At 32.9% G+C, this 27,951-nt stretch overlaps 2 protein-coding genes across 2 annotated transcripts in view; one reads left to right on the top strand and one right to left on the bottom strand.

Moving 5' to 3' along the window:
- Positions 1 to 27,951, bottom strand: part of DIP-epsilon (Dpr-interacting protein epsilon) — a 791,100-nt gene that overhangs the window by 287,543 nt on the left and 475,606 nt on the right. The window lies entirely within an intron of this gene.
- LOC141392598 (membrane metallo-endopeptidase-like 1) lies at positions 4,484 to 6,527 on the top strand. Its single transcript, XM_073965530.1, has one exon. It carries the CDS (start codon positions 4,652 to 4,654, stop codon positions 6,488 to 6,490), a length of 1,839 nt encoding a protein of 612 aa, XP_073821631.1. The 5' UTR covers positions 4,484 to 4,651; the 3' UTR covers positions 6,491 to 6,527.

Below are 27,951 nucleotides of genomic sequence, written 5' to 3'. Positions count from 1 at the left end.
AATACTTTTCCACAAATCTTGGATTTTTAAGGAATATTTTTCCACAAATCTTGGATTTCTCACTCAGTGAGTGAGTGAGTGACTGACATATCATCGCCCAGACGAAACCGCTGAAGCTAGAAAGCTTTTGACTGTGGGTTGTTGTCGGTGTGTAGGGGTGAGATAAGACTGGGTTTTTGGAAATTCGTCCTAGAAGGGTACGAAAAGTACTAAACGGTACTAAATATGGTACCCTTTGTATTAAGCAAACGGGAAGAGCTAGAATTCTGAAATTTGGAGTGAGAGTCACTGATGGAGAGCTAGCAAGATGTACCAAAGGGTTTTTGGAAATTCGACCTATAAGTGTACGAAAAATTACTAAATTTGGTACCAATTGTATATTTTGAGCGGATATAGCTACACTCTTCATATTTGGTATGGGAATCAAGGTTGGGAAGGAAACGATTTTTGAAGTTCGTACTTATGTGTACGAGTAGTACTAAATGGTACTAAATTTGATACAATTTGGATTTGGGTGAACGGATAGAGCTGGAATCCTGAAAGTTGGAATTAAATTACTTTTGGAGTGTAGGATCGAGATAGTTTTGGAAATTCGTTCTTATAGGTACGAAAATTACCAAATGGTACTTAATTTGGTACAATTAAAATTTGGGTGAACGAATGGGGCTGGAATCCTAAAAAGTGGAATTAAGATAAATGTTGAAGTGTAGGATTGAGGAAGTTTTGGAAATTCGTTCTTATGGGTACGTAAAGTACTAAATGTACTAAATTTGGTACAAATTGACATTCAGTGAACAGAAAGAGCTGGAATCCTAAAATATGGAATTAAGTTTACTTTTATAGTGTAGGATTGAGGTAGTTTTGGAAATTCGTACTTATGTGTACTGAAAGTACTAAAAATAATCTATATATATATAAAAGAGCTCAGTGAGTGAGTGAGTGACTGACATATCATCGCCCAGACGTAACCGCTGAAGCTAGAAAGCTGAAATTTTGACTGCGGCTTGATGTCGGTGTGTAGGGGTGAGATACGGCTGGGTTTTTGGAAATTCAACCTAGAAGGGTACGAAAAGTACTAAAAGGTACTAAATATGGTACCCTTTGTATTAGAGCTGGAATCCTGAAATTTGGATTTAAGATTATTGACAGAGTTAGGGATTGATGAAGTTTTGGAAATTCGTACTTATGGGTCCGGAAAGTACTAAATGGTACTAAATTTGGGACAATTTGGATTTGGGTGACCGGATAGAGCTGGAATCCTGAAATTTGGAATTAAATTACTTTTGGAGTGTAGTATTGAGATAATTTTGGAAATTCGTACTTATGTGTACGGAAAGTACTAAATGGTACTACATTTGGTACAATTAAGATTTGGTTGAACGGATAGGACTGGAATCCTGAAAAGTGGAATTAAGATTAATGTTCGAGTATAGGATTGAGGTACCCTTGGAAATTTGTACTTATGGGTACGGAAAATACTAAATGGTACTAAATTTGGTACAATTAAGATTTGGGTGAACGGATAAGGGTGGAATCATTAAAAGTGGAATTAAGATTACTGTTGGAGTGTAAGATTTAGAAAGTTTTGGAAATTCGTACTAATGGGTAGATAAAGTACTAAATTTGGTACAATTTGGATTTGGGTGAACAGATAGAGCTGAATCCTGAAATTTGGAATTAAGATTACTGTTGGATTGCAGGATTAAGTAAGCCTTGGAAATTCGTACTTATGGGTACGGAAAGTTTGGGTGAACGGATAGAGCTGGAATCCTTAAATTTGGAATTAAGATTACTTATGGAGTGCAGGATTGAAATAGTTTTGAAAATTCGTACTTATGGGTACGGAAAGTACTAAATTGTACTAAGTTTGGTACAATTTGGATTTGGGTGAACAGATAGAGCTGGGATCCTGAAATTTATAATTAAGATTACTTATGAAGCGTAGGATAGAGGTAGTTTTGGAAATTCGTACTTATGGGTACGATAAGTACTAAATGGTGCCTATTTTTGGTTCAATTAGGATTTGGGTGAACGTAGATAGCTGGATTCCTGAAATTTGGAATATAGATTACTGTTGGAGTGTAGGACTGGAATAGTTTTGGAAGTTCGTACTTATTGTTACGAAAGGTACAAAATGGTACTAAATTTAGTACAATTTAGATTAGGGTGAACGGATGGAGGTGGAATTCTTAAAAATTCGGAATTACTGTTGGAGATGGTAATTGAAATTCGTACTTTCTTACGAAAAGTATTAATTGTATTATGAATAGAGGTGGAATTCGGAAATTTGGTATAATAGCCGCTGTTGGTGTGTAAGCTTGAGATATGAATGTAGTTGTGGTTATATGAACGTACAATAAGTGTACGAAAATTACTAAATGGTCATGATAGCTCAATTAATTCAACTAAATGTAACTGGCACAGAATTTGGTTCAAATTGTTGTTGTGTAAAGAGTAGAACTGAAATTGTGAAATACGGTATTAGTATAGCAGTTGGCGTTTATAGTGGAGATAGAGAGGAAGTTTTGGAAATTATGTATACGAAAAATACTAATCGCGGTTTAGATATAGTTTTGTATATAAGGAAGTAATTTTTGAAACATATACATATTATAAGTACTAAATTTGGTACCAGTTTGGTGTTGCATAAAGGGATATAAATGGAATTTCGAATTGTTGTATGAGGGTTTGTGTTGGTGTTTAGATAAGGATTTTTGGAAATGCATAAAAATTTTGAAATTAGACTGAGGGCTGGCTGATTTATTGAGAAATTGGAAATGTACTAAATGGTATTAAATTTGACGTTGGGTGTAGCATTGAAGCTGGAATTATATAATTAGTGTGTGAAAAGTACAAAATTGCAATAAGTTTGGTATTGGGCTAAGGAATAGAAGTGGAATTCCGATTTATTATTTGTCAGGTTTATGTTGTTGTAGCAACGCATATATGTTCGTTCGTGTATTATTTCAGTTATCAAGTTCCTCTGTATCCAGACTCAAGAATTCTGCAACCTGGACTGGTTGCGTCCATAAAGAATGAGGAGACAGGTGAGTGGGGTTAGCTGGGCAGTTGAATAAATGCAGAGTATCGTGTGGTCCCAATCCACATGCTGGGCATATGTTGGGTATCGTGGCGTCAATTCTGGCCCAATACGAATTGAGGCGGCTGCATCGTCCGGATCTTAACTGAGCTAATCCCGCGACGGCCGGTTCTATGCACCGGATTGACTCGGAGGAATCTTCGACCAGCGGCCGTCACCTCAACAATTATGTGTTTATGTGTTTGTCAGGTTTATTGTTAGAGCTGGTCGTACAATAAGTGTACTAGAAGTACTAAATAATACTAAATATTGAAGCACTGGTATTGAGTGAATCGATAAATGAAATTTGTTATGAGAATCACAGTTGAGATCAGAGGATCAGGTTCAGAAGGTTTATTTAAATCCACCTTTAAATGTATGAAAGGTTCCTACATGTAATACCATTGGCATTGGGTGAACAAGTGGAGTTAAAACTGTGAAATTTGAGCTAAGGTCCTAAATTTAAAAAAAAATGTTCGGGATGGCGTACTATTGTTTTTATGTTAACACGAATTCGTTTTCTTAATAAAGTACTGAACAAGTCAACAAGTCAAACGTATCTTTTCAAGAAAATTGTGTTTATTTTTGTTGTCTATTCTGAACTTTATAGTAAGATCATTTGAAAAAGGAAAATCTATGCGGCTAATGTTTTACAAGAAGGTTTTTACACCCTGAGAACAAAAAGTCCTAAAATAAAATGTCTCAAAAATTAACTGTTATATAGGGTAACGTCTTTTGAAAAAAGGTTTTCTACATTTTGATATCACAAATTCCAAAATTCGGTTGGCAAATGTGGATAAAATTTTCAAAATACCCATACCGTTCTAATAAAACATGGACTGGAATTTAAAATGTTGGCTGCTGTTGAAATTTAGAGGTATTTTTCGAAATTCGAACAAAACGTGTACGAACAGTACTTAAATGAAATTAAATATAAATTCAAATAAATATTAGTACATCAACATTTTCACTGTTCATCATATTATATATTATTCCTTTTCCGCATACGAAGTAGCGGGCATTTTGCTAGTATAACATATAATATAAAATAAATGTGTTTATTGGATAACGTTTAAATTTCACGGTACGCAACGAACATAAAAAGCAAGTTTCAAATCATCCAACTCAAATATTATTGACATGTGCGAAGTCTTCTTTCTGTGCCATTTTTAATACATATTTTTTTCATAGTTATAACTACGACACGGTTTTTAATTGTAAATTAAATTTATAGCAATTAATTCATTTATTTTAAAGAGAAGAGAGCAGCTCATGAGCAGACTGTTACTGCCTAAAGACAATTTCTTATCAACAGCTTTTATATTAAAATTTTGAAAGACTTTGTGAACCTTATCATAAAATTTTGTTTGTTTGAAAGATTAGACACGATCAGCTCTGCGCATACAAAAATAAAAATTATGAAAAAATAATAGCTTTCAAACGCACAATGTGTCACAAATACAAATTGTTGTTCCCTGTCATCCAAACGTCTATTTGTTTATTAACATTATAAAGGCTGATCTGTATCCGAGGAACGTTTTGGAACTCAATTTCCAACCATTGCTACAACTAATGTCTTCTAGAGACTTAACTAAAAATCTCTGTGACAACTTCTACCAACAAGCCTGTGGAAAATGGTATAAACATCACCAAAGTGGCAACTATTCAAGCGTTGAGGAATTGGTGGATTATCAGACGAATTTAAAATTAATAAAAATTGTTCCCAATATGGATGATGAACTGCTAAAAATGGACGTCTTCAATCACACATTTAATTATTATCAATCATGTCTCAAAGCCGAGGGCAGTGATCCAATGCTAAAGTACTTGGAAATTATTAAACCGGGTCAGAATTTGGAGTGGCCAATATTGTGGCGTTTACAAGAGGGTGTCGATGGAAACGGATGGCCTGCAGAACAATTTGATGTTTTTGCATTTTTGGGACAGTTGGTGGACTATGGGTTTGAAAATATTCTAATAAGGCTACAAATTGAGGAAAAGTTTGGTGATACTAATATACTTTTAACGAAACCCACCAACAATACTTTAGACACATCCACTATGGTAGACATAATGGAAAAACTGACAACGGAGCAGAGTTCTTCACCAATGTCCGTTGCTGATGGCACAGAACTAGCATTACTCCAAAATTCTTTAAATGCAATGTATAAAATATACGAAGAAAGTCCAGGGCAGCAGGGCAAAATACTTTTCGAAAGCAAAGAGGATTTTGGAGAATTTAAAAGTGGGCCATTTGCAGGTTTTTATAGATATATTAAAAATATTGGAATTCTCGATGCAAAGAAAAATATTAAATTTTACGTTTCCGATGTGCCATATTTTGATCACATATTCAGCCGACACTGGACAGATGGAGAAAAGAAGGATCTATGCAACTTTATAATGCTAAACTTGTTGCAATATCTGCTTAAGGATAAGGGCACCAGTGGTCACAGTGAATTGGAGTGTATAAAAGAGGTACGACACAAATTGGATTTACCTTTGACATTTCTATACTATTTACATGTCTATAAGGCAACTGAAGGGAAAGCGAATCCCGATATAACAACAATTTTCCGGCAGTTAGTTGATAGTTTGACACAGCTCTTAACACAATTCGAAAACAAATCTGGACTTCCTTTTAATGCAGAATTCAAAGCAGATTTAAAAAACATCTCCATAAATGTTGGAAATCAACCTAGAAATGTCCACAATTCCCACATCAAACGATTATTTGCCCATATACCTCACCTCCAACCGGATAATTTCTACATAAACCACCTACAATTACTACGACACCGGATGATCACATCAATAAGGAGGTTTGATTATCGCACGCATGTAATGTATTCCCCTGACATAAGTATTGGTTATTCATCCATACCCTTTTATGAAAAATACCGCAATATGTTAATATTACCTCTCGGCCTTCTGCAGCCACTAATTTATCACCCAAACTTACATGACATCTTTAAATGGTCAACATTGGGATTTCTAATGGCAAGGAATATTTTCCATAATTACGATGCCGGTATTGTCTACTATTTTCCTTCAACTTCCATGGAACCACAATTCTATCGTCGATGTATACACCGATTTCATAATAATACCAAAGCTTTAGGTGTTGCCCGAAATATTGGGGCTGCAGCAGTGGCCTATCATGCCTATGTTCAAAATCACCCAAATCATTTGCAACCTGATTTTACCACTATGCCATGGAGACAATTATTTTTTCTTAATTTGGCACAAACATTTTGTACGAGTGACCGACAGTTAAGAAAACGAAATAGTTTCTATTTGCAAACAATAGCTAAGCGACTTCCCAGTTTCCGTGAGGCATTTCAATGTCAAGCAAGAGATATAAGAACCGAGGATATGTGCACATTTGTGTATGATTATGATTTTTTGTAAGTTATTTAAAAATTATATAAATAAAAATATCAATAAACATAGATTAAGCAATTATCATTTTATTCTGATGCTTTTAAATAAAAATCAAAAATTTAATAAAATGTTTTCATTTTTCAAAAATGTGAATTTTTGCAATAAATGTCAATGTTTAATAGAATTCTATTTAATAAACCAGAATTATTTCAAAAAATTCTTGTAATAGTATATAATAAGATTTTTTTTCTAAAAAATCGTGGATTTTTAAAGAACATTTTACCAAAATTTATGGAATTTTTAAAGAATATTTTCCAAAAATCGGGGCGTTTTTAAAGAATATTTTTCGAAACATTGCGGATTTTTTAAAGAAGAAGGATTTTTTAAGAATGTTTTTCCAAAAAACATATATTTTTTATAGGATATTTTTCTGAAAATGGTGGATTTTTAAAGAATATTTTTTTTTAATCGCGGATCGTTTAAAGAATATTTTTCCAAAAATCGTGGATCGTTTAAAAATATTTTTCCAAAAATCGTGAATTTTTTAAAGAATATTTTTCCAAAACTCGTAAATTTTTTAAATAATATTTTCCCAAAAATCAAGTTTTTTTAAAGAATATTTTTCCAAAAGTAGTGGATTTTTAAAGAATATTTTCCAAAAATCGTGGTTTTTTTAAAGAATATTTTTTCAAAAGTAGTGGATTTTTTAAAGAATATTTTCTAAAAATCGTGGTTTTTTTTAAGGAATTTTTTTCTAAAAATCGTGGATTTTTTAAAAATATTTCTTGAATAATATTAGATATATTAAATAATATTATTCAATAATCCTGGATTTTTTAAAAATATTTCTTGAATAATATTAGATATATTAAATATTATTATTCAATAATCCTGGATTTTTTTTTAAGAATATTTTTTCCAAAAATCGAGGATTTTTTAAAGAATCTTGGTTATTTATCTAAAGAATAATTTTCCAAAAATGGTCGATTTTTTAATTTTTTTTTTTCAAAAGTTCGTGGATTTTTAAAGAACATTTTACCAAAAATTATGGAATTTTTAAAGAATATTTTCCAAAAATCGCGGATTTTGTAAATAATATTTTTCCAAAAAATTTTGGATTTTTAAAGAAAATGTTTCCAAAAATCGTTGATTTTTCAATGAATATTTTTCCAAAAATCGTGGATTTTTTAAAGTATATTTTTCCAAAAATCGTGGATTTTTTTAAGAAAATTTTTCCAAAATTCTTGTATTTTTTAAAGAATATTTTTTCAAAAATTGTGGATTTTTTAAAGAATATTTTTATTTTTTAAATATTTCTTGAATAATAGTAGAAATATTAAAGAAAATTTTTCAAAAAATCGTGGATTTTTTAAAGTACATTTTTCAAAAAATCGTGGATTTTTTAAAGAAAATTTTTCAAAAATCGTGGATTTTTTAAAGAAAATTTTTCAAAAATCGTGGATTTTTTAAAGAATATTTTTCAAAAAATCTTGGATTATCTATGGAATTATTTTCCAAAAATTGTCGAATTTTTAAAGAATTTTTTTCCGATATTCGTGGATTTTTTAAAGAATAGTTTATCAAAAATTGTGGAATTTTTAAAGAATATTTTCCAAAAATCGCGGATTCTTTAAATAATATTTTTCCAACAAATCTAGGATTTTTAAAGAAAATGTTGCCAAAAATCGTTGATTTTTCAATGAATATTTTTCCAAAAATCGTGGATTTTTTAAAGAATATTTTTTTCAAATATCGTGGATTTTTTAAAGAATATTTTTTTCAAAAATCGTGGATTTTTTAAAGAATATTTTTCCAAAAATCGTGTTTTTTTAATAAATATTTTTCCAAAAATTTTGGATTTTTTAAAGAATATTTTTAAAAAAATCGAGGATTTTTAAAAAATATTTCTTGAATAATAGTAGAAATATTAAAGAATATTATTCAATAATCCTGGATTTTTTAAGAATATTTTTTCCAAAAATCGTGGATTTTTTAAAGAATCTTGGTTATTTATCTAAAGAATAATTTTCCAAAAATGGTAGATTTTTTAATTTTTTTCAAAAGTTCGTGGATTTTTAAAGAACATTTTACCAAAAATTATGGAATTTTTAAAGAATATTTTCCAAAAATCGCGGATTTTTTAAATAATATTTTTCCAAAAAATCTAGGATTTTTAAAGAAAATGTTTCCAAAAAATCGGCGATTTTTCAATGAATATTTTTCCAAAAATCGTGGATTTTTTAAAGTATATTTTTCCAAAAATCGTGAATTTTTTAAAGAAACATTTTCCAAAAATCGTGGATTTTTTAAGAAATTTTTTCCAAAAATCGTGTTTTTTTAATAAATATTTTTCCAAAAATTTTGGATTTTTTAAAAAAAATCGAGGATTTTTAAAAAATATTTCTGGAATAATAGTAGAAATATTAAAGAATATTATTCAATAATCCTGGATTTTTTAAGAATATTTTTTCCAAAAATCGTGGATTTTTTAAAGAAAATTTTTCAAAAAATCGTGCATTTTTTAAAGAATACTTTTCAAAAAAATCTTGGATTATGTATAGAATTATTTTCCAAAAATTGTCGATTTTTTAAAGAATTTTTTTTTCCGAAATTCGTGGATTTTTTAAAAAATAGTTTATCAAAAATTATGGAATTTTTAAAGAATATTTTCCAAAAATCGTGGATTTTTTTTAAGAATATTTTACCAAAAATTGTGGAATTTTTAAAGAATATTTTTCCAAAAGTCGTGGATATTTTAAAGAATATTTTGCAAAAAATTGTGGAATTTTTAAAGAATATTTTTCCAAAAATCTGGGATTTTTCTGAATACTTTTCCACAAATCTTGGATTTTTAAGGAATATTTTTCCACAAATCTTGGATTTCTCACTCAGTGAGTGAGTGAGTGACTGACATATCATCGCCCAGACGAAACCGCTGAAGCTAGAAAGCTTTTGACTGTGGGTTGTTGTCGGTGTGTAGGGGTGAGATAAGACTGGGTTTTTGGAAATTCGTCCTAGAAGGGTACGAAAAGTACTAAACGGTACTAAATATGGTACCCTTTGTATTAAGCAAACGGGAAGAGCTAGAATTCTGAAATTTGGAGTGAGAGTCACTGATGGAGAGCTAGCAAGATGTACCAAAGGGTTTTTGGAAATTCGACCTATAAGTGTACGAAAAATTACTAAATTTGGTACCAATTGTATATTTTGAGCGGATATAGCTACACTCTTCATATTTGGTATGGGAATCAAGGTTGGGAAGGAAACGATTTTTGAAGTTCGTACTTATGTGTACGAGTAGTACTAAATGGTACTAAATTTGATACAATTTGGATTTGGGTGAACGGATAGAGCTGGAATCCTGAAAGTTGGAATTAAATTACTTTTGGAGTGTAGGATCGAGATAGTTTTGGAAATTCGTTCTTATAGGTACGAAAATTACCAAATGGTACTTAATTTGGTACAATTAAAATTTGGGTGAACGAATGGGGCTGGAATCCTAAAAAGTGGAATTAAGATAAATGTTGAAGTGTAGGATTGAGGAAGTTTTGGAAATTCGTTCTTATGGGTACGTAAAGTACTAAATGTACTAAATTTGGTACAAATTGACATTCAGTGAACAGAAAGAGCTGGAATCCTAAAATATGGAATTAAGTTTACTTTTATAGTGTAGGATTGAGGTAGTTTTGGAAATTCGTACTTATGTGTACTGAAAGTACTAAAAATAATCTATATATATATAAAAGAGCTCAGTGAGTGAGTGAGTGACTGACATATCATCGCCCAGACGTAACCGCTGAAGCTAGAAAGCTGAAATTTTGACTGCGGCTTGATGTCGGTGTGTAGGGGTGAGATACGGCTGGGTTTTTGGAAATTCAACCTAGAAGGGTACGAAAAGTACTAAAAGGTACTAAATATGGTACCCTTTGTATTAGAGCTGGAATCCTGAAATTTGGATTTAAGATTATTGACAGAGTTAGGGATTGATGAAGTTTTGGAAATTCGTACTTATGGGTCCGGAAAGTACTAAATGGTACTAAATTTGGGACAATTTGGATTTGGGTGACCGGATAGAGCTGGAATCCTGAAATTTGGAATTAAATTACTTTTGGAGTGTAGTATTGAGATAATTTTGGAAATTCGTACTTATGTGTACGGAAAGTACTAAATGGTACTACATTTGGTACAATTAAGATTTGGTTGAACGGATAGGACTGGAATCCTGAAAAGTGGAATTAAGATTAATGTTCGAGTATAGGATTGAGGTACCCTTGGAAATTTGTACTTATGGGTACGGAAAATACTAAATGGTACTAAATTTGGTACAATTAAGATTTGGGTGAACGGATAAGGGTGGAATCATTAAAAGTGGAATTAAGATTACTGTTGGAGTGTAAGATTTAGAAAGTTTTGGAAATTCGTACTAATGGGTAGATAAAGTACTAAATTTGGTACAATTTGGATTTGGGTGAACAGATAGAGCTGAATCCTGAAATTTGGAATTAAGATTACTGTTGGATTGCAGGATTAAGTAAGCCTTGGAAATTCGTACTTATGGGTACGGAAAGTTTGGGTGAACGGATAGAGCTGGAATCCTTAAATTTGGAATTAAGATTACTTATGGAGTGCAGGATTGAAATAGTTTTGAAAATTCGTACTTATGGGTACGGAAAGTACTAAATTGTACTAAGTTTGGTACAATTTGGATTTGGGTGAACAGATAGAGCTGGGATCCTGAAATTTATAATTAAGATTACTTATGAAGCGTAGGATAGAGGTAGTTTTGGAAATTCGTACTTATGGGTACGATAAGTACTAAATGGTGCCTATTTTTGGTTCAATTAGGATTTGGGTGAACGTAGATAGCTGGATTCCTGAAATTTGGAATATAGATTACTGTTGGAGTGTAGGACTGGAATAGTTTTGGAAGTTCGTACTTATTGTTACGAAAGGTACAAAATGGTACTAAATTTAGTACAATTTAGATTAGGGTGAACGGATGGAGGTGGAATTCTTAAAAATTCGGAATTACTGTTGGAGATGGTAATTGAAATTCGTACTTTCTTACGAAAAGTATTAATTGTATTATGAATAGAGGTGGAATTCGGAAATTTGGTATAATAGCCGCTGTTGGTGTGTAAGCTTGAGATATGAATGTAGTTGTGGTTATATGAACGTACAATAAGTGTACGAAAATTACTAAATGGTCATGATAGCTCAATTAATTCAACTAAATGTAACTGGCACAGAATTTGGTTCAAATTGTTGTTGTGTAAAGAGTAGAACTGAAATTGTGAAATACGGTATTAGTATAGCAGTTGGCGTTTATAGTGGAGATAGAGAGGAAGTTTTGGAAATTATGTATACGAAAAATACTAATCGCGGTTTAGATATAGTTTTGTATATAAGGAAGTAATTTTTGAAACATATACATATTATAAGTACTAAATTTGGTACCAGTTTGGTGTTGCATAAAGGGATATAAATGGAATTTCGAATTGTTGTATGAGGGTTTGTGTTGGTGTTTAGATAAGGATTTTTGGAAATGCATAAAAATTTTGAAATTAGACTGAGGGCTGGCTGATTTATTGAGAAATTGGAAATGTACTAAATGGTATTAAATTTGACGTTGGGTGTAGCATTGAAGCTGGAATTATATAATTAGTGTGTGAAAAGTACAAAATTGCAATAAGTTTGGTATTGGGCTAAGGAATAGAAGTGGAATTCCGATTTATTATTTGTCAGGTTTATGTTGTTGTAGCAACGCATATATGTTCGTTCGTGTATTATTTCAGTTATCAAGTTCCTCTGTATCCAGACTCAAGAATTCTGCAACCTGGACTGGTTGCGTCCATAAAGAATGAGGAGACAGGTGAGTGGGGTTAGCTGGGCAGTTGAATAAATGCAGAGTATCGTGTGGTCCCAATCCACATGCTGGGCATATGTTGGGTATCGTGGCGTCAATTCTGGCCCAATACGAATTGAGGCGGCTGCATCGTCCGGATCTTAACTGAGCTAATCCCGCGACGGCCGGTTCTATGCACCGGATTGACTCGGAGGAATCTTCGACCAGCGGCCGTCACCTCAACAATTATGTGTTTATGTGTTTGTCAGGTTTATTGTTAGAGCTGGTCGTACAATAAGTGTACTAGAAGTACTAAATAATACTAAATATTGAAGCACTGGTATTGAGTGAATCGATAAATGAAATTTGTTATGAGAATCACAGTTGAGATCAGAGGATCAGGTTCAGAAGGTTTATTTAAATCCACCTTTAAATGTATGAAAGGTTCCTACATGTAATACCATTGGCATTGGGTGAACAAGTGGAGTTAAAACTGTGAAATTTGAGCTAAGGTCCTAAATTTAAAAAAAAATGTTCGGGATGGCGTACTATTGTTTTTATGTTAACACGAATTCGTTTTCTTAATAAAGTACTGAACAAGTCAACAAGTCAAACGTATCTTTTCAAGAAAATTGTGTTTATTTTTGTTGTCTATTCTGAACTTTATAGTAAGATCATTTGAAAAAGGAAAATCTATGCGGCTAATGTTTTACAAGAAGGTTTTTACACCCTGAGAACAAAAAGTCCTAAAATAAAATGTCTCAAAAATTAACTGTTATATAGGGTAACGTCTTTTGAAAAAATGTTTTCTACATTTTGATATCACAAATTCCAAAATTCGGTTGGCAAATGTGGATAAAATTTTCAAAATACCCATACCGTTCTAATAAAACATGGACTGGAATTTAAAATGTTGGCTGCTGTTGAAATTTAGAGGTATTTTTCGAAATTCGAACAAAACGTGTACGAACAGTACTTAAATGAAATTAAATATAAATTCAAATAAATATTAGTACATCAACATTTTCACTGTTCATCATATTATATATTATTCCTTTTCCGCATACGAAGTAGCGGGCATTTTGCTAGTATAACATATAATATAAAATAAATGTGTTTATTGGATAACGTTTAAATTTCACGGTACGCAACGAACATAAAAAGCAAGTTTCAAATCATCCAACTCAAATATTATTGACATGTGCGAAGTCTTCTTTCTGTGCCATTTTTAATACATATTTTTTTCATAGTTATAACTACGACACGGTTTTTAATTGTAAATTAAATTTATAGCAATTAATTCATTTATTTTAAAGAGAAGAGAGCAGCTCATGAGCAGACTGTTACTGCCTAAAGACAATTTCTTATCAACAGCTTTTATATTAAAATTTTGAAAGACTTTGTGAACCTTATCATAAAATTTTGTTTGTTTGAAAGATTAGACACGATCAGCTCTGCGCATACAAAAATAAAAATTATGAAAAAATAATAGCTTTCAAACGCACAATGTGTCACAAATACAAATTGTTGTTCCCTGTCATCCAAACGTCTATTTGTTTATTAACATTATAAAGGCTGATCTGTATCCGAGGAACGTTTTGGAACTCAATTTCCAACCATTGCTACAACTAATGTCTTCTAGAGACTTAACTAAAAATCTCTGTGACAACTTCTACCAACAAGCCTGTGGAAAATGGTATAAACATCACCAAAGTGGCAACTATTCAAGCGTTGAGGAATTGGTGGATTATCAGACGAATTTAAAATTAATAAAAATTGTTCCCAATATGGATGATGAACTGCTAAAAATGGACGTCTTCAATCACACATTTAATTATTATCAATCATGTCTCAAAGCCGAGGGCAGTGAATCAATGCATGAGTACTTTGAAATTATTAAACCGGGCCAGAATTTGGAATGGCCAATATTATGGCATTTGCGAGATGATGCCGATGGAAAACCGTGGACTGCAGAACAATTTGATTTTTATGCATTTTTGGGACAGCTGTTTGACTATGGCTTTGGAAATATTCTGATAAGGACGCATATTGAGTAGATGGCTAATGATGCTGTTATAATTTTATCAAGACCCATTGAAAATACTTTTGAAATAAGAAATTATTGCAAACATTTTAAGAAAATTAAGGAGAAAAGGTCGTTATTCGCAAACGGAGTATGTCGATGGCAGAGAACTACAATCTCTACAAGTTGATTTAAATAATATGAGTAAAACCTTTGAAGAAGGACCAAGGTATCGTACGCTACTTTTCGAAAGCAAAGAGGATTTTGAGAGACTTAAAAGCGGAAACTTTGCCGGTTTTTATAGATATATTAAAAATATTGGAATTCTCCACACAAAGAAAAATGTTAAAATTTACGTTTCCGATGTGCCATATTTTGATCATTTATTCAGCCAACGCTGGATGGAGAAAAGAAAGGAGCAGCTATGCAACTATATAATGTTACATTTGTTACAATATATGTTTAAGGACAAAGGCACCAGCGGTTACAGTGAATTGGAATGTATAAAAGAGGTACGACACACATTGGATTTACCTTTAACATTTCTATACTATTTACATGTCTATAAGGCGAATGAAGGGAAAGCGAATTCCGATATAACAACAATATTTCGGCAGTTAGTCGATAGTCTAAACCAACTCATGACCCAATTCGAAAACAAAACTGGACATACTTTTAATGGAAAATTCGGAACACATTTAAAAAACATCTTCATGAATGTAGGAAATCATCCTAGAAATGTCCACAATTCCTACATCAAACGATTATTTGACCATATACCTCTACTTCAACCGGATAATTTCTACATAAACCACCTACATTTACTACGACACCGGATGATCACATCATTAAGCCGTTTTGATTATCGCACTCATGTCATGTATTCCCCTGACATAAGTATTTGTTATTCATCTACACCCTTTCATGAAAAACACCGCAATATGTTGATATTACCTCTCGGTCTTCTGCAGCCACTAATTTATCACCCAAACTTACATGACATCTTTAAATGGTCAACATTGGGATTTCTAATGGCAAAACATATTTTCCATACTTACGATACCGGTATAGTCTACTAGTTTCCTTCAACTTCCATGCAACCACAATTCTATCGTCGATGTATACACCGATTTCATAATAATAGCAAAGCGTTAGGTGTTGCCCGAAATATTGGCCTATCATGCCTATTTTTAAAGTCACCCAAATCATTTGCAACCTGATTTTACCACTATGCCATGGCGAAAATTATTTTTTCTTAATTTGGCACAAACATTTTGTACGAGTGACCGGCAGTTAAGAAAAAGAAATAGTTTCTATTTGCAAACAATAGCTGAGCGACTTCTCAGTTTCCGTGAGGCATTTCAATGCCAACCAACAGACATCAGACCTGAGAATATGTGCACATTTATGTATGATTATGATTTTTTGTAACTTATTTAAAAAATATAAAAATAAAAATATCAATAAACATAGATTATGCAATTATAATTTAATTCTGATGCTTTTAAATAAAAATCAAAAATTTAATAAAATGTTTTCATTTTTCAAAAATGTGAATTTTTGCAATAAATGTCAATGTTTAATAGAATTCTATTCAATAAACCAGAATTATTTCAAAAAATTCTTGTAATAATATATAATAAGTTTTTTTTTTCTAAAAAATCGTGGATTTTTAAAGAACATTTTACCAAAATTTATGGAATTTTTAAAGAATATTTTCCAAAAATCGGGGCGTTTTAAAAGAATATGTTTTTAAAGAACAATTTTCCACAAAAGTTCAAAGATTATTTTTTCAGTAATCGTGGATTTTTTTAAGAATGTTTTTCCAAAAATCATATATTTTTTTATAGGATATTTTTCTGAAAATGGTGGATTTTTAAAGAATTTTTTTTTTTAATCGCGGATCTTTTAAAGAATATTTTTCCAAAAATCGTGGATTTTTTAAAGAATATTTTTCCAAAACTCGTCAATTTTTTAAATAATATTTTCCCAAAAATCGTGAATTTTTTAAAGAATATTTTCCCAAAAATCAAGTTTTTTAAAGAATATTTTTCCAAAAGTAGTGGATTTTTTAAAGAATATTTTCCAAAAATCGTGGTTTTTTTAAAGAATATTTTTTCAAAAGTAGTGGATTTTTTAAAGAATATTTTCCAAAAATCGTGGTTTTTTAAAGATTTTTTTTCTAAAAATCGTGGATTTTTTAAAAATATTTCTTGAATAATATTAGATATATTAAATAATATTATTCAATAATCCTGGATTTTTTAAAAATATTTCTTGAATAATATTAGATATATTAAATATTATTATTCAATAATCCTGGATTTTTTTTAAGAATATTTTTTCCAAAAATCGAGGATTTTTTAAAGAATCTTGGTTATTTATCTAAAGAATAATTTTCCAAAAATGGTCGATTTTTTAATTTTTTTTTTCAAAAGTTCGTGGATTTTTAAAGAACATTTTACCAAAAATTATGGTATTTTTAAAGAATATTTTCCAAAAATCGCGGATTTTGTAAATAATATTTTTCAAAAAAATTTTGGATTTTTAAAGAAAATGTTTCCAAAAATCGTTGATTTTTCAATGAATATTTTTCCAAAAATCGTGGATTTTTTAAAGTATATTTTTCCAAAAATCGTGGATTTTTTTAAGAATATTTTTTCCAAAATTCTTGTATTTTTTAAAGAATATTTTTCCAAAAATTGTGGATTTTTTAAAGAATATTTTTATTTTTTAAATATTTCTTGAATAATAGTAGAAATATTAAAGAATATTATTCAATAATCCTGGATTTTTTAAGAATATTTTTTCCAAAAATCGTGGATTTTTTAAAGAAAATTTTTCAAAAAATCGTGGATTTTTTAAAGAAAATTTTTCAAAAAATCGTGGATTTTTTAAAGAAAATTTTTCAAAAAAAATCTTGGATTATCTATAGAATTATTTTCCAAAAATTGTCGATTTTTTAAAGAATAGTTTATCCAAATTGTCGATTTTTTAAAGAATTTTTTTCCGAAATTCGTGGATTTTTTAAAGAATATTTTCCAAAAATCGTGGATTTTTTTTAAGAATATTTTACCAAAAATTGTGGAATTTTTAAAGAATATTTTTCCAAAAGTCGTGGATATTTTAAAGAATATTTTGCAAAAATTGTGGAATTTTTAAAGAATCTTTTTCCAAAAATCTGGGATTTTTAAGAAATATTTTTCCACAAATCTTGGATTTCTTAAGGAATATTTTTCCAAAAATCGTGAATTTTTTAAAAAATATTTTTCCCATAATTGTGGTTATTTTAAATAAAGAACATTGTTGGGTTTCGTCTTGTTAGATCGGGGTTGGATTTTATGACCTCATCTAAACCGGGCTAAAGCGACCCAGTTTTTCAATGATTCTTGCTTTATATCAGAAATTAATAAGATATTGGCCTAAAAGCTCCAAGAAACCCTGACGGCACCAAACAAAATAACAAAGCCGCAAGATAATTCTCGCAGGAATTTCTGATTACATCGGTCCACTCCTTGGGGTACCTCCCATACAAAATTCGAAAAAGGGAATTTTAAGAGCTCCTCTGGCATTGTTTTCACTCATTTTTCAGTAGGTTGTCCTAGCGGCCTCATTTACAACGGCTGACTGATACTTTCTTACTTGTTCTCAAATATAACACTGCAAAACATTTAGCTGTTAGGAAATATTGTGTGAAATATATACAAATTATGGAATTGTTAGATATATTTGAAGAGAATCAACCAATTTTTGCCTACAACAAGTAAAAAAGTGTCAGTCGGTTTTGCCGACAGATAGATACCCTCAGCCAATGTGAAGCGAAACTTTCACCTCCGGACAGATCGAATGTATTAAAGGTCTCTTTAGAATTTTATGGCCCTTTTTGGACATTTGAACTTGCCGACAAAAATGTGGATTTGGGATTAACTGCACTAAGACACAAATGTTGAACTTTTGTTGGGCAGGTACCCTTAGGGCGGACCGATATGGGTTATTTTAGAATTTAAACTAAAATATTAGGACATACAAAGTTTGGACCAAATTGGTTGTCCCATTCAAGTGATATCGTCCTAGAATTTTAGTGACATTTTTTAAATATTGGGGAGAAGTACCGGAAGTTGTGGACCGGTATAACCCATGAAACTAAGTTTGGATATAAGACCAAATGTTGGACGAAGACCAAATGTTGGATAAAATCGGTTGAACAGTTCGAGTGTTATCGTGATCTCCGATCGCCAGCAGGTCTTAAAGTGAACTTATCCGAAATTTTGTGTGAGAGGTACCAGTAGGAACAGACAAATATAGTCCATATTCGTACCTGATCTATATCTGGTAGATATATTAGGATGTGCAAAGTATGGATTACTTCGGTCACTCCCTTCAAGGGTTATCGTGCGTACAATTTTTCCGAACATATTTGAACATTTGTGGGGGAGGTACCTGAAGAAGTGGACCGATATGGCTTATCTTCGAAATTGAACTAGGTTTGAACAAAATGCTACAAAGGCCAAATGTTGGACCGAATCGGTTGATCAGTTTAAGAGTTATGGTGCGCTCCATTCAACCAGGCATGGCTAAATCAACTCCAAAAATATTTTGTAAAAAATCCACGTTGGTGGAAAAAATATTCTTTAAAAAAATTAACGTTGGTTGAAAGACTATTCTTTAAAAAACCCACATTGGTTGAAAAAATATTCTTTAAAAAAATCTACGTTGGTCGAAATAATTAATCTTTAACAAATCCACGTCGGTTGAAAAAATAATATTTAATAAATCCGCGTCGCTTAAAAAATATTTCTTTAAGAAATCCACGTTGGTTGAAAAACTATTCTTTAAAAAATCAACTTTGGCTGAAAAAATATTCTTTAAAAAATCCACGTTGGTTGAAAAACTATTCTTTAAAAAATCCACTTTGGCTGAAAAAAAATTTTTCTTTAAAAAATCCAAGTTGGTTGAAAAACTATTCTTTTAAAAATCCACTTTGGCTGAAAAATATTCTGCAAATCCGTTCGAGAGATATCTTCCGCTCCAACCACTACACACGTTTTCATAGGGGCTTTTTGCAACTTTCATGCTATATTCTCAGGAAGTATGTGCTTGCCCCTGATGAAACGTGAACCGCCGTATAAGGGGCAGCAAGTACAAGTTGTTGCAACAAAAACCAAAGCGATTCGAAAGCTGCTCCTAAACTGAACTTCTCCGAAATTTTGTGTTGAAGGTACCCGAAGGAGTGGAGCGATTGAATCCATATTGGAACCTCATCTAAGTCTGGTAGAAATTTCACGATGTGCAAAGTATGGACCAAATCGGTTACTCCCGTCAAGAGTTATCGTGAGCACAAAATTTCCGAACATTTTCGAACTTTTGTGTGGGAGGTACCGGAAGGAGTGGATCGATATAACCCATCTTCGAAATTAAACTAAGTTTGGGCAAAATATAACGAAAGCCAAATGTTGAACCGAATCGGTTGATCCATTCGAGAGTTAACGTGCGCACCTGGCTGGCTGACAGACAGACGGACGGACATTGCTAAATCAACTCCAAATTGTCTGAAACGGATTTCGTCAAAACATACTTGGGGTCTAAAACCATGAGGCACATTTTGTCCGTATGAATGTTTATATACCCTCGTTAGCATAAATGCTGAGGGTATAAAAAACCTTAAACTTTACATGTTCCAGATTTTGTGTGGGAGATACCCTAAGGAGTGGTACGATGTACGTTTCATATTTGGACGTAATCCAAGTATGTACGCGAGTGTTATGTTAGGCACAACCAAGTTTAGTAGTGCAGGCAGATTTTTTGGAGCTCCAGGGCCATTATCTCCAAAAGTATGGACTTGTCCCCGAAAAAGAATACGCCGTCAAGGAAAAGAATACAAAGTCAAAATTTCGATTGTTAACAAAAAATGTGCCGTTTACTGACCATTAATTGGTCAAAAAAATTTTAAGGAAAATTCTCTTATTTGAACACAAAATTTTGATGTATTCAATAAACTCACAAAAATATATGAAGACTGAACACCAAATTTCTGAAATTTTGGGTGGATAATGTGGCTAAAACCTTAAAAACCCGGAAATTGGGCGGTACCGTTCCATGGGGGTTATATCAAAACTTGAACCAATACCAACAATTCTCTGTAAAAATATTTCGCAAGACCTGGCGAAGACTAAATACCAAATATCAGCTACATTGGTTGTTTAATGTGGCTAAAACCTTGAAAATACCGAAAATCGGGCGATATCGTTCTATTGGAGCTATATCAAAACGTGGACCTATGAACATAATTTTTATCAGAAAAGTTTTTTGGTCCATTGGGAACCCTCAATGCAAAAATTCGGCGTATTTGGGTGTGAAACATATGTAAAATCTTAAAAATTCCGAAAATCGGGAGGTACCGTTATATGGGGTCTATATCAAAACGTGGACCTGTGTCCATAATTTTTATCGGAAAAGTGTTTTGTAAAGTGAAAACCCCGCATCTCAAAATTCAACCAATTTGGTTGATAAGTTTAGCTAAAATATTCAAAATACCGAAACATTAAGAAGTACCGTTGCATGGGGACTATCCCAAAACGTGGACCGACCTTCCCAATTTTTTGCTTTCGACATTGTCAGTGAACTATAAGTATTTATACAAAAATTCATGTGACAACGCCAACTTCTTTTATATTTGGCCACCGTTTATTTGAACTCGCGACATAGTGCAGGGTTTTTTTTTTTTTGATGTTATGCGCCATTAATTATATCGGGAACTATGGACTTGCCCTCGAAAAAAATTACAATGACGTAACGGGGGCCGCATGAACATCCTGTTACAAAAAATTCATAACGATTCGTGAGGTGTCACTAAACTGCACTTATTTCAAATTTTGTGTGGGTGGACCGATATAATCCATATTCAAACCTGATGTATGCCTAGAGGTAGTATTACCCATCTTCGAATTTAAATCAAATCTGGACAAAATATTTCGATAGCCAAAATTTTAACCGAATCGATTGATCCCTTCGAGAGTTATCGTGCGCACCAACCAGCCAGACAGACAGACAGACGGACGGACATTGCTAGATGTACTCAAAATTGTCTGAAACGGATATCGTACAAACATACTTGGGGTCTAAAACCATTACTTCGACGAGGCACATTTTTGGTAATATCAAAGTGTAAATAACCTCTTTAGCCTAAATCTTCACCTCCATTTAAAATGATGATAACATCATTATTAAGTAGTTGATTTTTGTTAAAATATTTTAAGCGAAAACTTCTAAGTATAAGGCATCGGCCAATGAAATGGTCTATTGTTTCTGGTTCTCCCATGTTACACAGCGACGAACATCGCTGCTCATTTGCATTTGTATTTTTATTAGCATTTAGCCGTAGTAAATCACCTCTTACTTTCATTAAAAGGGATATTTGTTCTTGGTCGAACACATCGTGACAATAAACGGGACCAATGTTAAAATTGATGTATTTATAAAATCGTGTTTCACTTCGTTGTGCTCTTTCAATATATGTGTTGAAGGTATTGTCTTTTATTGCCTCTGTGAACTGTCTATCCAAAATTTTTTGTTCACATGGATGTTATCATGATCAATGTTAAAAGCAGCTAGCTGGGACTTAAAATCTTTGAACCTCGATATATTTTTGTTCAAAAGTTTCTTTCCGAGAACATGAGGTAATCTATGACTTTCTAGATCAAATATGATATTATATGATATTATTTAGCAGGTGAAATGGACCATTACTTTTGTACGAAAAAAAAAACAAAAAAAATATTTTTGGTCAATATCACTGTGTGTAATTTTTTGAGTCATGTTTTATTAACCATATTCTGACTTCACAGTGTGATAGAACACCAAAAAAGAGAAGACACGTGTCTCACCGTTTTTCCCTATCTCATCAACTTTCGCGGTTATATGCCTTCAAAGGTTTGAGACTTTGATGTAAAAAGGGGTCATTTAGTCATGAATATATCTTCCAAACCGTTAGGAAATTTGAATTTATCTCAGAGACAAAATTGTAGCTCTTGTCTTAAAGAACAGAAATTGTAAACACATATAATCCCTCAAACTTCATCTGCAAGGTCAAAATGGCCAAGGTCAAATTTCTTTTAAAATTTTTTCTCGGGTTTTGGTCTAAAACTATCAAACCGATCAAATTTGAAGCAAACAACCAACTACAAAAATGTTCCTCAGATCTCAATAAACATCTTTCTAGAACATACGAACTATGTATTGACTATTCTTAAAGGTCAACATAGCAAAGCAAATTGAATTTTTATCCTGTTTTCTCTGGTTCTGGTCCACAGATACTAAACCGTTCAATATTCAAGAAAACAACCAACTACAATAATGCGACGCCCTATGTTCAGTATGAACTTTTGAATTATTCTTTTTTCTTGTTTTAAACTATTGTTCGTAGTATAATAATCAAATAATTTCAAATAAAGGATTAAAAAAAACAAACAAGTAAAAAGTCGTTAAGTTCGGCCGGGCCGAACTTTTTATACCCTCCACCATAAAATAGTCTTAATTAAAATGGAATTATTAGGGTCCTTTCACAATTTTAGGTGGAACAACTTTTCGACAATGGATAGACTCCTATTGCCTCCCACTTAAATTCCACTGTGAACACAAATGTTGGGGCAGAGATAATTCCTTTTGGAGATGAAAGCCATTGGTGTGTGTATATTAAAAACCCCGAAGGACAGATGCGCCGTGAGTCGAACTTCCGCGTTATAGCGTGATTAAGTTTTTGCAAGAGACTCTGTAAGCCATCATGAATTAGCATTATATCTTTGTTTGTTGTTTTTGTAGAGCACTTAAGCAACAGTGAACAAAGATACAACGCTAATTCCTGATGGCCCACAGGGTCTCTAATAAAAATTTCATCACGCCATAACGCGGAAGTTCGACTCACGGCGGATCTGTCCTTCGGGGTTCATAATATACTCACCAAGGCCTTTCTTCCCCAAGAGGAATTTTCCGTGCCCCAGACTTTCACTTCCATTTTGTTCCAAAGTGTTATCTAATCTAATCTAAAAAAATGTGTTCATCTAGGTGAAAGGTACCACCTACGGGGCTATATCAAAGAGTCAACTTATCTTTAAATTTTTAAGCGGAAAAGTTTTATAGCTGCAGGGAACTTCAAGAGTCAAATTGAGGGTAGTTTCATCAAAACAATGTAGAACCTCAAAAATGGACCCATGTTGACGAATTTTAGTGAAGAAATTTCGTGACCACTGAAGATTACCGAAAATCGAGGGGGGGGGGGGGATATACCAAAACATGGACCTATATTGACGATGTTTCGTTGGAGATGTTTTATGACCACTGAGAACTTCAAATGTCAAATTATAGCTATTTCGGTTAAAAACTGTAGCTAAAATTCTAAAAATACCGAAAATTGGGAGGTACCGTTATATGGGGGCTATACCAAAACATGGACCTATGTTGACTATGTTTGGTGGAAATGTTTCATGACCACTGAGAACCTCAAATGGCAAATTACAGCTAGTTCGGTTAAATATTGTAATTAAAATGCTCAAAATACCGAATATCGGGAGGTACGCTTATAAAGGGGCCATACCAAAGCATGGACCTATGTTGACGATGTTTGGTGGAGATGTTTCATGACAACTGAGAACCTCAAATGTCAAATTGCAGATAGTTCGGTTACAAATTGTGGCTAAAATTCTCAAAATACCGAAAATCGAGAGGTGCCGTTATATGGGGGCTATACCAACACATGGACCTATGTTGACGATGTTTGGTGGAGATATTTCATGACCACTGAGAACCTCAAATGTCAAATTGCAGATAGTTCGGTTAAAAATTGTGGCTAAAATTCTCAAAATACCGAAAATCGGGAGATGCCGTTATATGGGGACTATACCAAAACATGGACCTATGCCCATATTCTTTGGGATATAAGTTTGTGGATCACTAGGAACCCTAAGTGCCAAATTATAGCTAATTCGGTCTGCAAATGTGGCGAAGAACGTCAAAATACCTCAAATCCGGAGGTACCGTTATATGGGGGCTATACCAAAGAGTGGACCGATATAGCCCATCTTCGAACTTGACCTGCCTATGGCAAAAAGACCCTCGGGTGCAAAATTTCAGCACTCTATCTCAATTATTGCGGACGCTAGAGTGATTACAACAGACGGACAGACGGACATGGCTAGATCGTCTTAGAATTTTATCCTGATCAAGAATATATATACTGTATAGGGTCGCAAATGATTAGTTCGATATGTTACAAACGGAATGACAAACTTAATATACCCTCCATACTATGGTGGAGGGTATAAAAATGTGTTCAGCTAGGTGAAAGGTACCACCTACGGGGCTATATCAAAGGGTCAACCGATCTTTAAATTTTTTGGCGGAAAAGTTTTATAGCTGCAGGGAACTTCAAGAGTCAAATTGAGGTTAGTTTCATCAAAACAATGTAGACCCTCAAAAATGGACCCATGTTGACGAATTTTAGTGAAGAAATTTCGTGACCACTGAAAATTCCCGAAAATCGGGATATACCAAAACATGGACCTATATTGACGATTATTTTTGAATAGACAAAATTGTAGCTAAAATTCTCAAAATACCGATCATTACAGCTAGTTCGGTTAAAAAGATAAAAAGATAAAAAGATACCGTACATGGACCTATGTTGACGATGTTTCGTTGGAGATGTTTTACGAGCACTGAGAACTTCAAATGTCAAATTACAGCTATTTCGGTTAAAAACTGTAGCTAAAATTCTCAAAATACCGAAAATCGGGAGGTACCGTTATATGGAGGCTATATCAAAACATGGACCTATGTTGACGATATTTGGTGGAGATGTTTAATGACCACTGAGAACCTCAAATGGCAAATTACAGCTAGTTCGGTTAAAAATTGTAGCTAAAATTCTCAAAATAATGAAAATCGGGAGGTACCGATATATGGGAGCTATACCAAAACATGGACCTATGTCGACGATGTTTCGTGGATATGTTTCATGACCATTGAGAACCTCAAATGTCAAATTACAGCTAGTTCGGTTAAAAATTGTAACTAAAATACTCAAAATGCCGAATATCGGGAGGTACGGTTATAAGGGGGCCATACCAAAACATGGACCTATGTTGACTATGCTTGGTGGAGATATTTCATGACCACTGAGAACCTCAAATGGCAAATTACAGCTAGTTCGGTTAAAATTTGTAGTTAAAATTCTCAAAATACCGAAAATCGCAAGGTACCGATATATGAGGGCTATACCAAAACATGGACCTATGTTGACGATGTTTCGTGGAGATGTGTTGTGACCACTGAGAACCTCAAATGTCAAATTGCAGATAGTTCGGTTAAAAATTGTGGTTGAACTTTTCAAAATAACGAAAATCGGGAGGTACGGTTATAAGGGGGCCATACCAAATCATGGACCTATGTTGACGATGCTTGGTGGAGATATTTCATGACCACTTAGAACCTCAAATGGCAAATTACAGCTAGTTCGGTTAAAATTTGTAGTTAAAATTCTCAAAATACCGAAAATTGCGAGGTAGCGATATATGAGGGCTATACCAAAACATGGACCTATGGTGACGATGTTTCGTGGAGATGTTTTATGACCACTGAGAACCTCAAATGTCAAATTGCAGATAGTTCGGTTAAAAATTGTGGCTGAAATTCTCAAAATACCGAAAATCGGGAGGTACCGTTATATGGGGACTATACTAAAACGTGGACCTATGCCCATATCCTCTATACCTCTATAAGTTTGGTGATCACTAGGAACCCTAAGTACCAAATTCGGTCTGCAAATGTGGCGAAGAACGTCAAAATATCTCAAATCCGGAAGTACCGTTATATGGGGGCTATACCAAAGAGTGGACCGATATAGCCCATCTTCGAACTTGACCTGCCTATGGAAAAAAGACCCTCGGGTGCAAAATTTCAGCACTCTATCTCAATTATTGCGGACGCTAGAGTGATTACAACAGACGGACAGACGGACGGACAGACGGACATGGCTAGATCGTCTTAGAATTTTATCCTGATCAAGAATATATATACTTTATAGGGTCGCAAATGATTAGTTCGATGTGTTACAAACGGAATGACAAACTTAATATACCCTCCATACTATGGTGGAGGGTATAAAAAACAATAATGTAGCAAATACATCAATAAACAACTTTCTGGAACATGCGAAATGTCTATGAACGCTTCTTAATGGTAAAAATAGCAAAACACTTTTGAAAATATTAAATTTTTACACTTTTTTCTCCGATTATGGTCCATAGATACCGAATCGCCCAAACATTAAGGGTACCGTCAACTACAAAAATTTATCTTAGATTTCAATAAAAAACTTTGTAGAACATATAAAGACCTTGCAGATGAAGTTTGGTGGATTATATGTGTTCGAAATTTTTGTTCTTTATCACGCTGCGGTGTCAGAATATGGTTAATAATTTTCGTGTTGCACAGTGTATTTTATTCCCTGGAAGACATTTACTGGCAAAGTAGACTACATATGAAAGTAGAACTACTGATCTTCCCCCTGATGAAGATGGCAATAAAGTGTCTGCTAGATAACGGGCCTACTGCTTCATATAAAATGGGTTTTGTGTAGAGAAAAACATTTTCCCATTCCCAGTTGTTGTATGATTGCAAATTACATGGTGCCCCAACGTTTTAATTGTCCAATTGGATTTTTATACATACATTGCAGCATGAGTCGCTTTGCCGCCTTTTGTCAAAATGATTCCCCATCCAGGCAAAATCAAATTTTCAACGGCGGACAAAATATCCTTCAGTAAGGTTTGCGACATTTTCTGAGTATTTTAGTCATGTAAAACTACTCTATAAGTGGTGTGTTAGGACACGCCGTTCGGACTCGGAGATAAGCTGTGGGTTCCATACCATTGAGCGTTGTCCCTTTTGGGATGTTTGTGAAACAATTATTATGTTATTATTTAAGCTTGGTGTGATACGGTACTAGAATCCACAAATTTACTTCTTACAATAAGTTTATTTGTTCCATAAATAAATTTTGATATGTGGGAAGCTAATTCCCAGGGGTAAAGGTGTAGGGTATTACATGGTCGGCCCCGTCCGACTATAGCCTTGGCTTACTTGTACTAGGTTGGGGCGATTTGAACATCTTAAAGCGCCCCTTCGGCAAATTTTTTTTTAATTTCTAAATTGTTTATTGTAATTAATTTATTTATTGTAAAGAGAAGAGAGCAACTCTTGAGTAGACTTTTGTTATCTGTCAAAAAAACAAAAATTCTTATCAACAGCTTCTGTACAAAATATTTTGGAAGACTTCGTGCACATTATCGTAAAATTTAGTTTGTTTTAAAGCCTAGGCACGAGCAGTTAGAATTTCTGCAAATAGTGTGGAAAAAATAAGAGGTTTCAAACCCACAATGTGTCACAAATACAATTTGCTGCTCTTTGTCATGCAAATGTCGAGTTTGTTTATTAACATCATAAAAGCGGAGGAAGTTTCGGCAGCTGATAAAGAACATATTAGGCAACTAACTTCTTCTATAGACACAAAGAAACTTCCCTGTGTCAACTTCTATGAATACGCCTGTGGCAAATGGTCTTCACATC

The sequence above is a fragment of the Musca autumnalis genome, unplaced genomic scaffold (assembly GCF_047663935.1).
Source record: "Musca autumnalis isolate F117 unplaced genomic scaffold, ASM4766393v1 scaffold_2, whole genome shotgun sequence".
NCBI classification, from domain to species: domain Eukaryota; kingdom Metazoa; phylum Arthropoda; class Insecta; order Diptera; family Muscidae; genus Musca; species Musca autumnalis.
The sequence above is the reverse complement of the archived record's forward strand: the minus strand, read 5'-3'. Positions and strand labels throughout refer to the sequence as shown.

Coding starts and splice junctions, on each gene's coding strand:
- LOC141392598 (XM_073965530.1), top strand. CDS start 4,652: ATGTCTTCTAGAGACTTAACTAAAAATCTCTGTGACAACTTCTACCAA.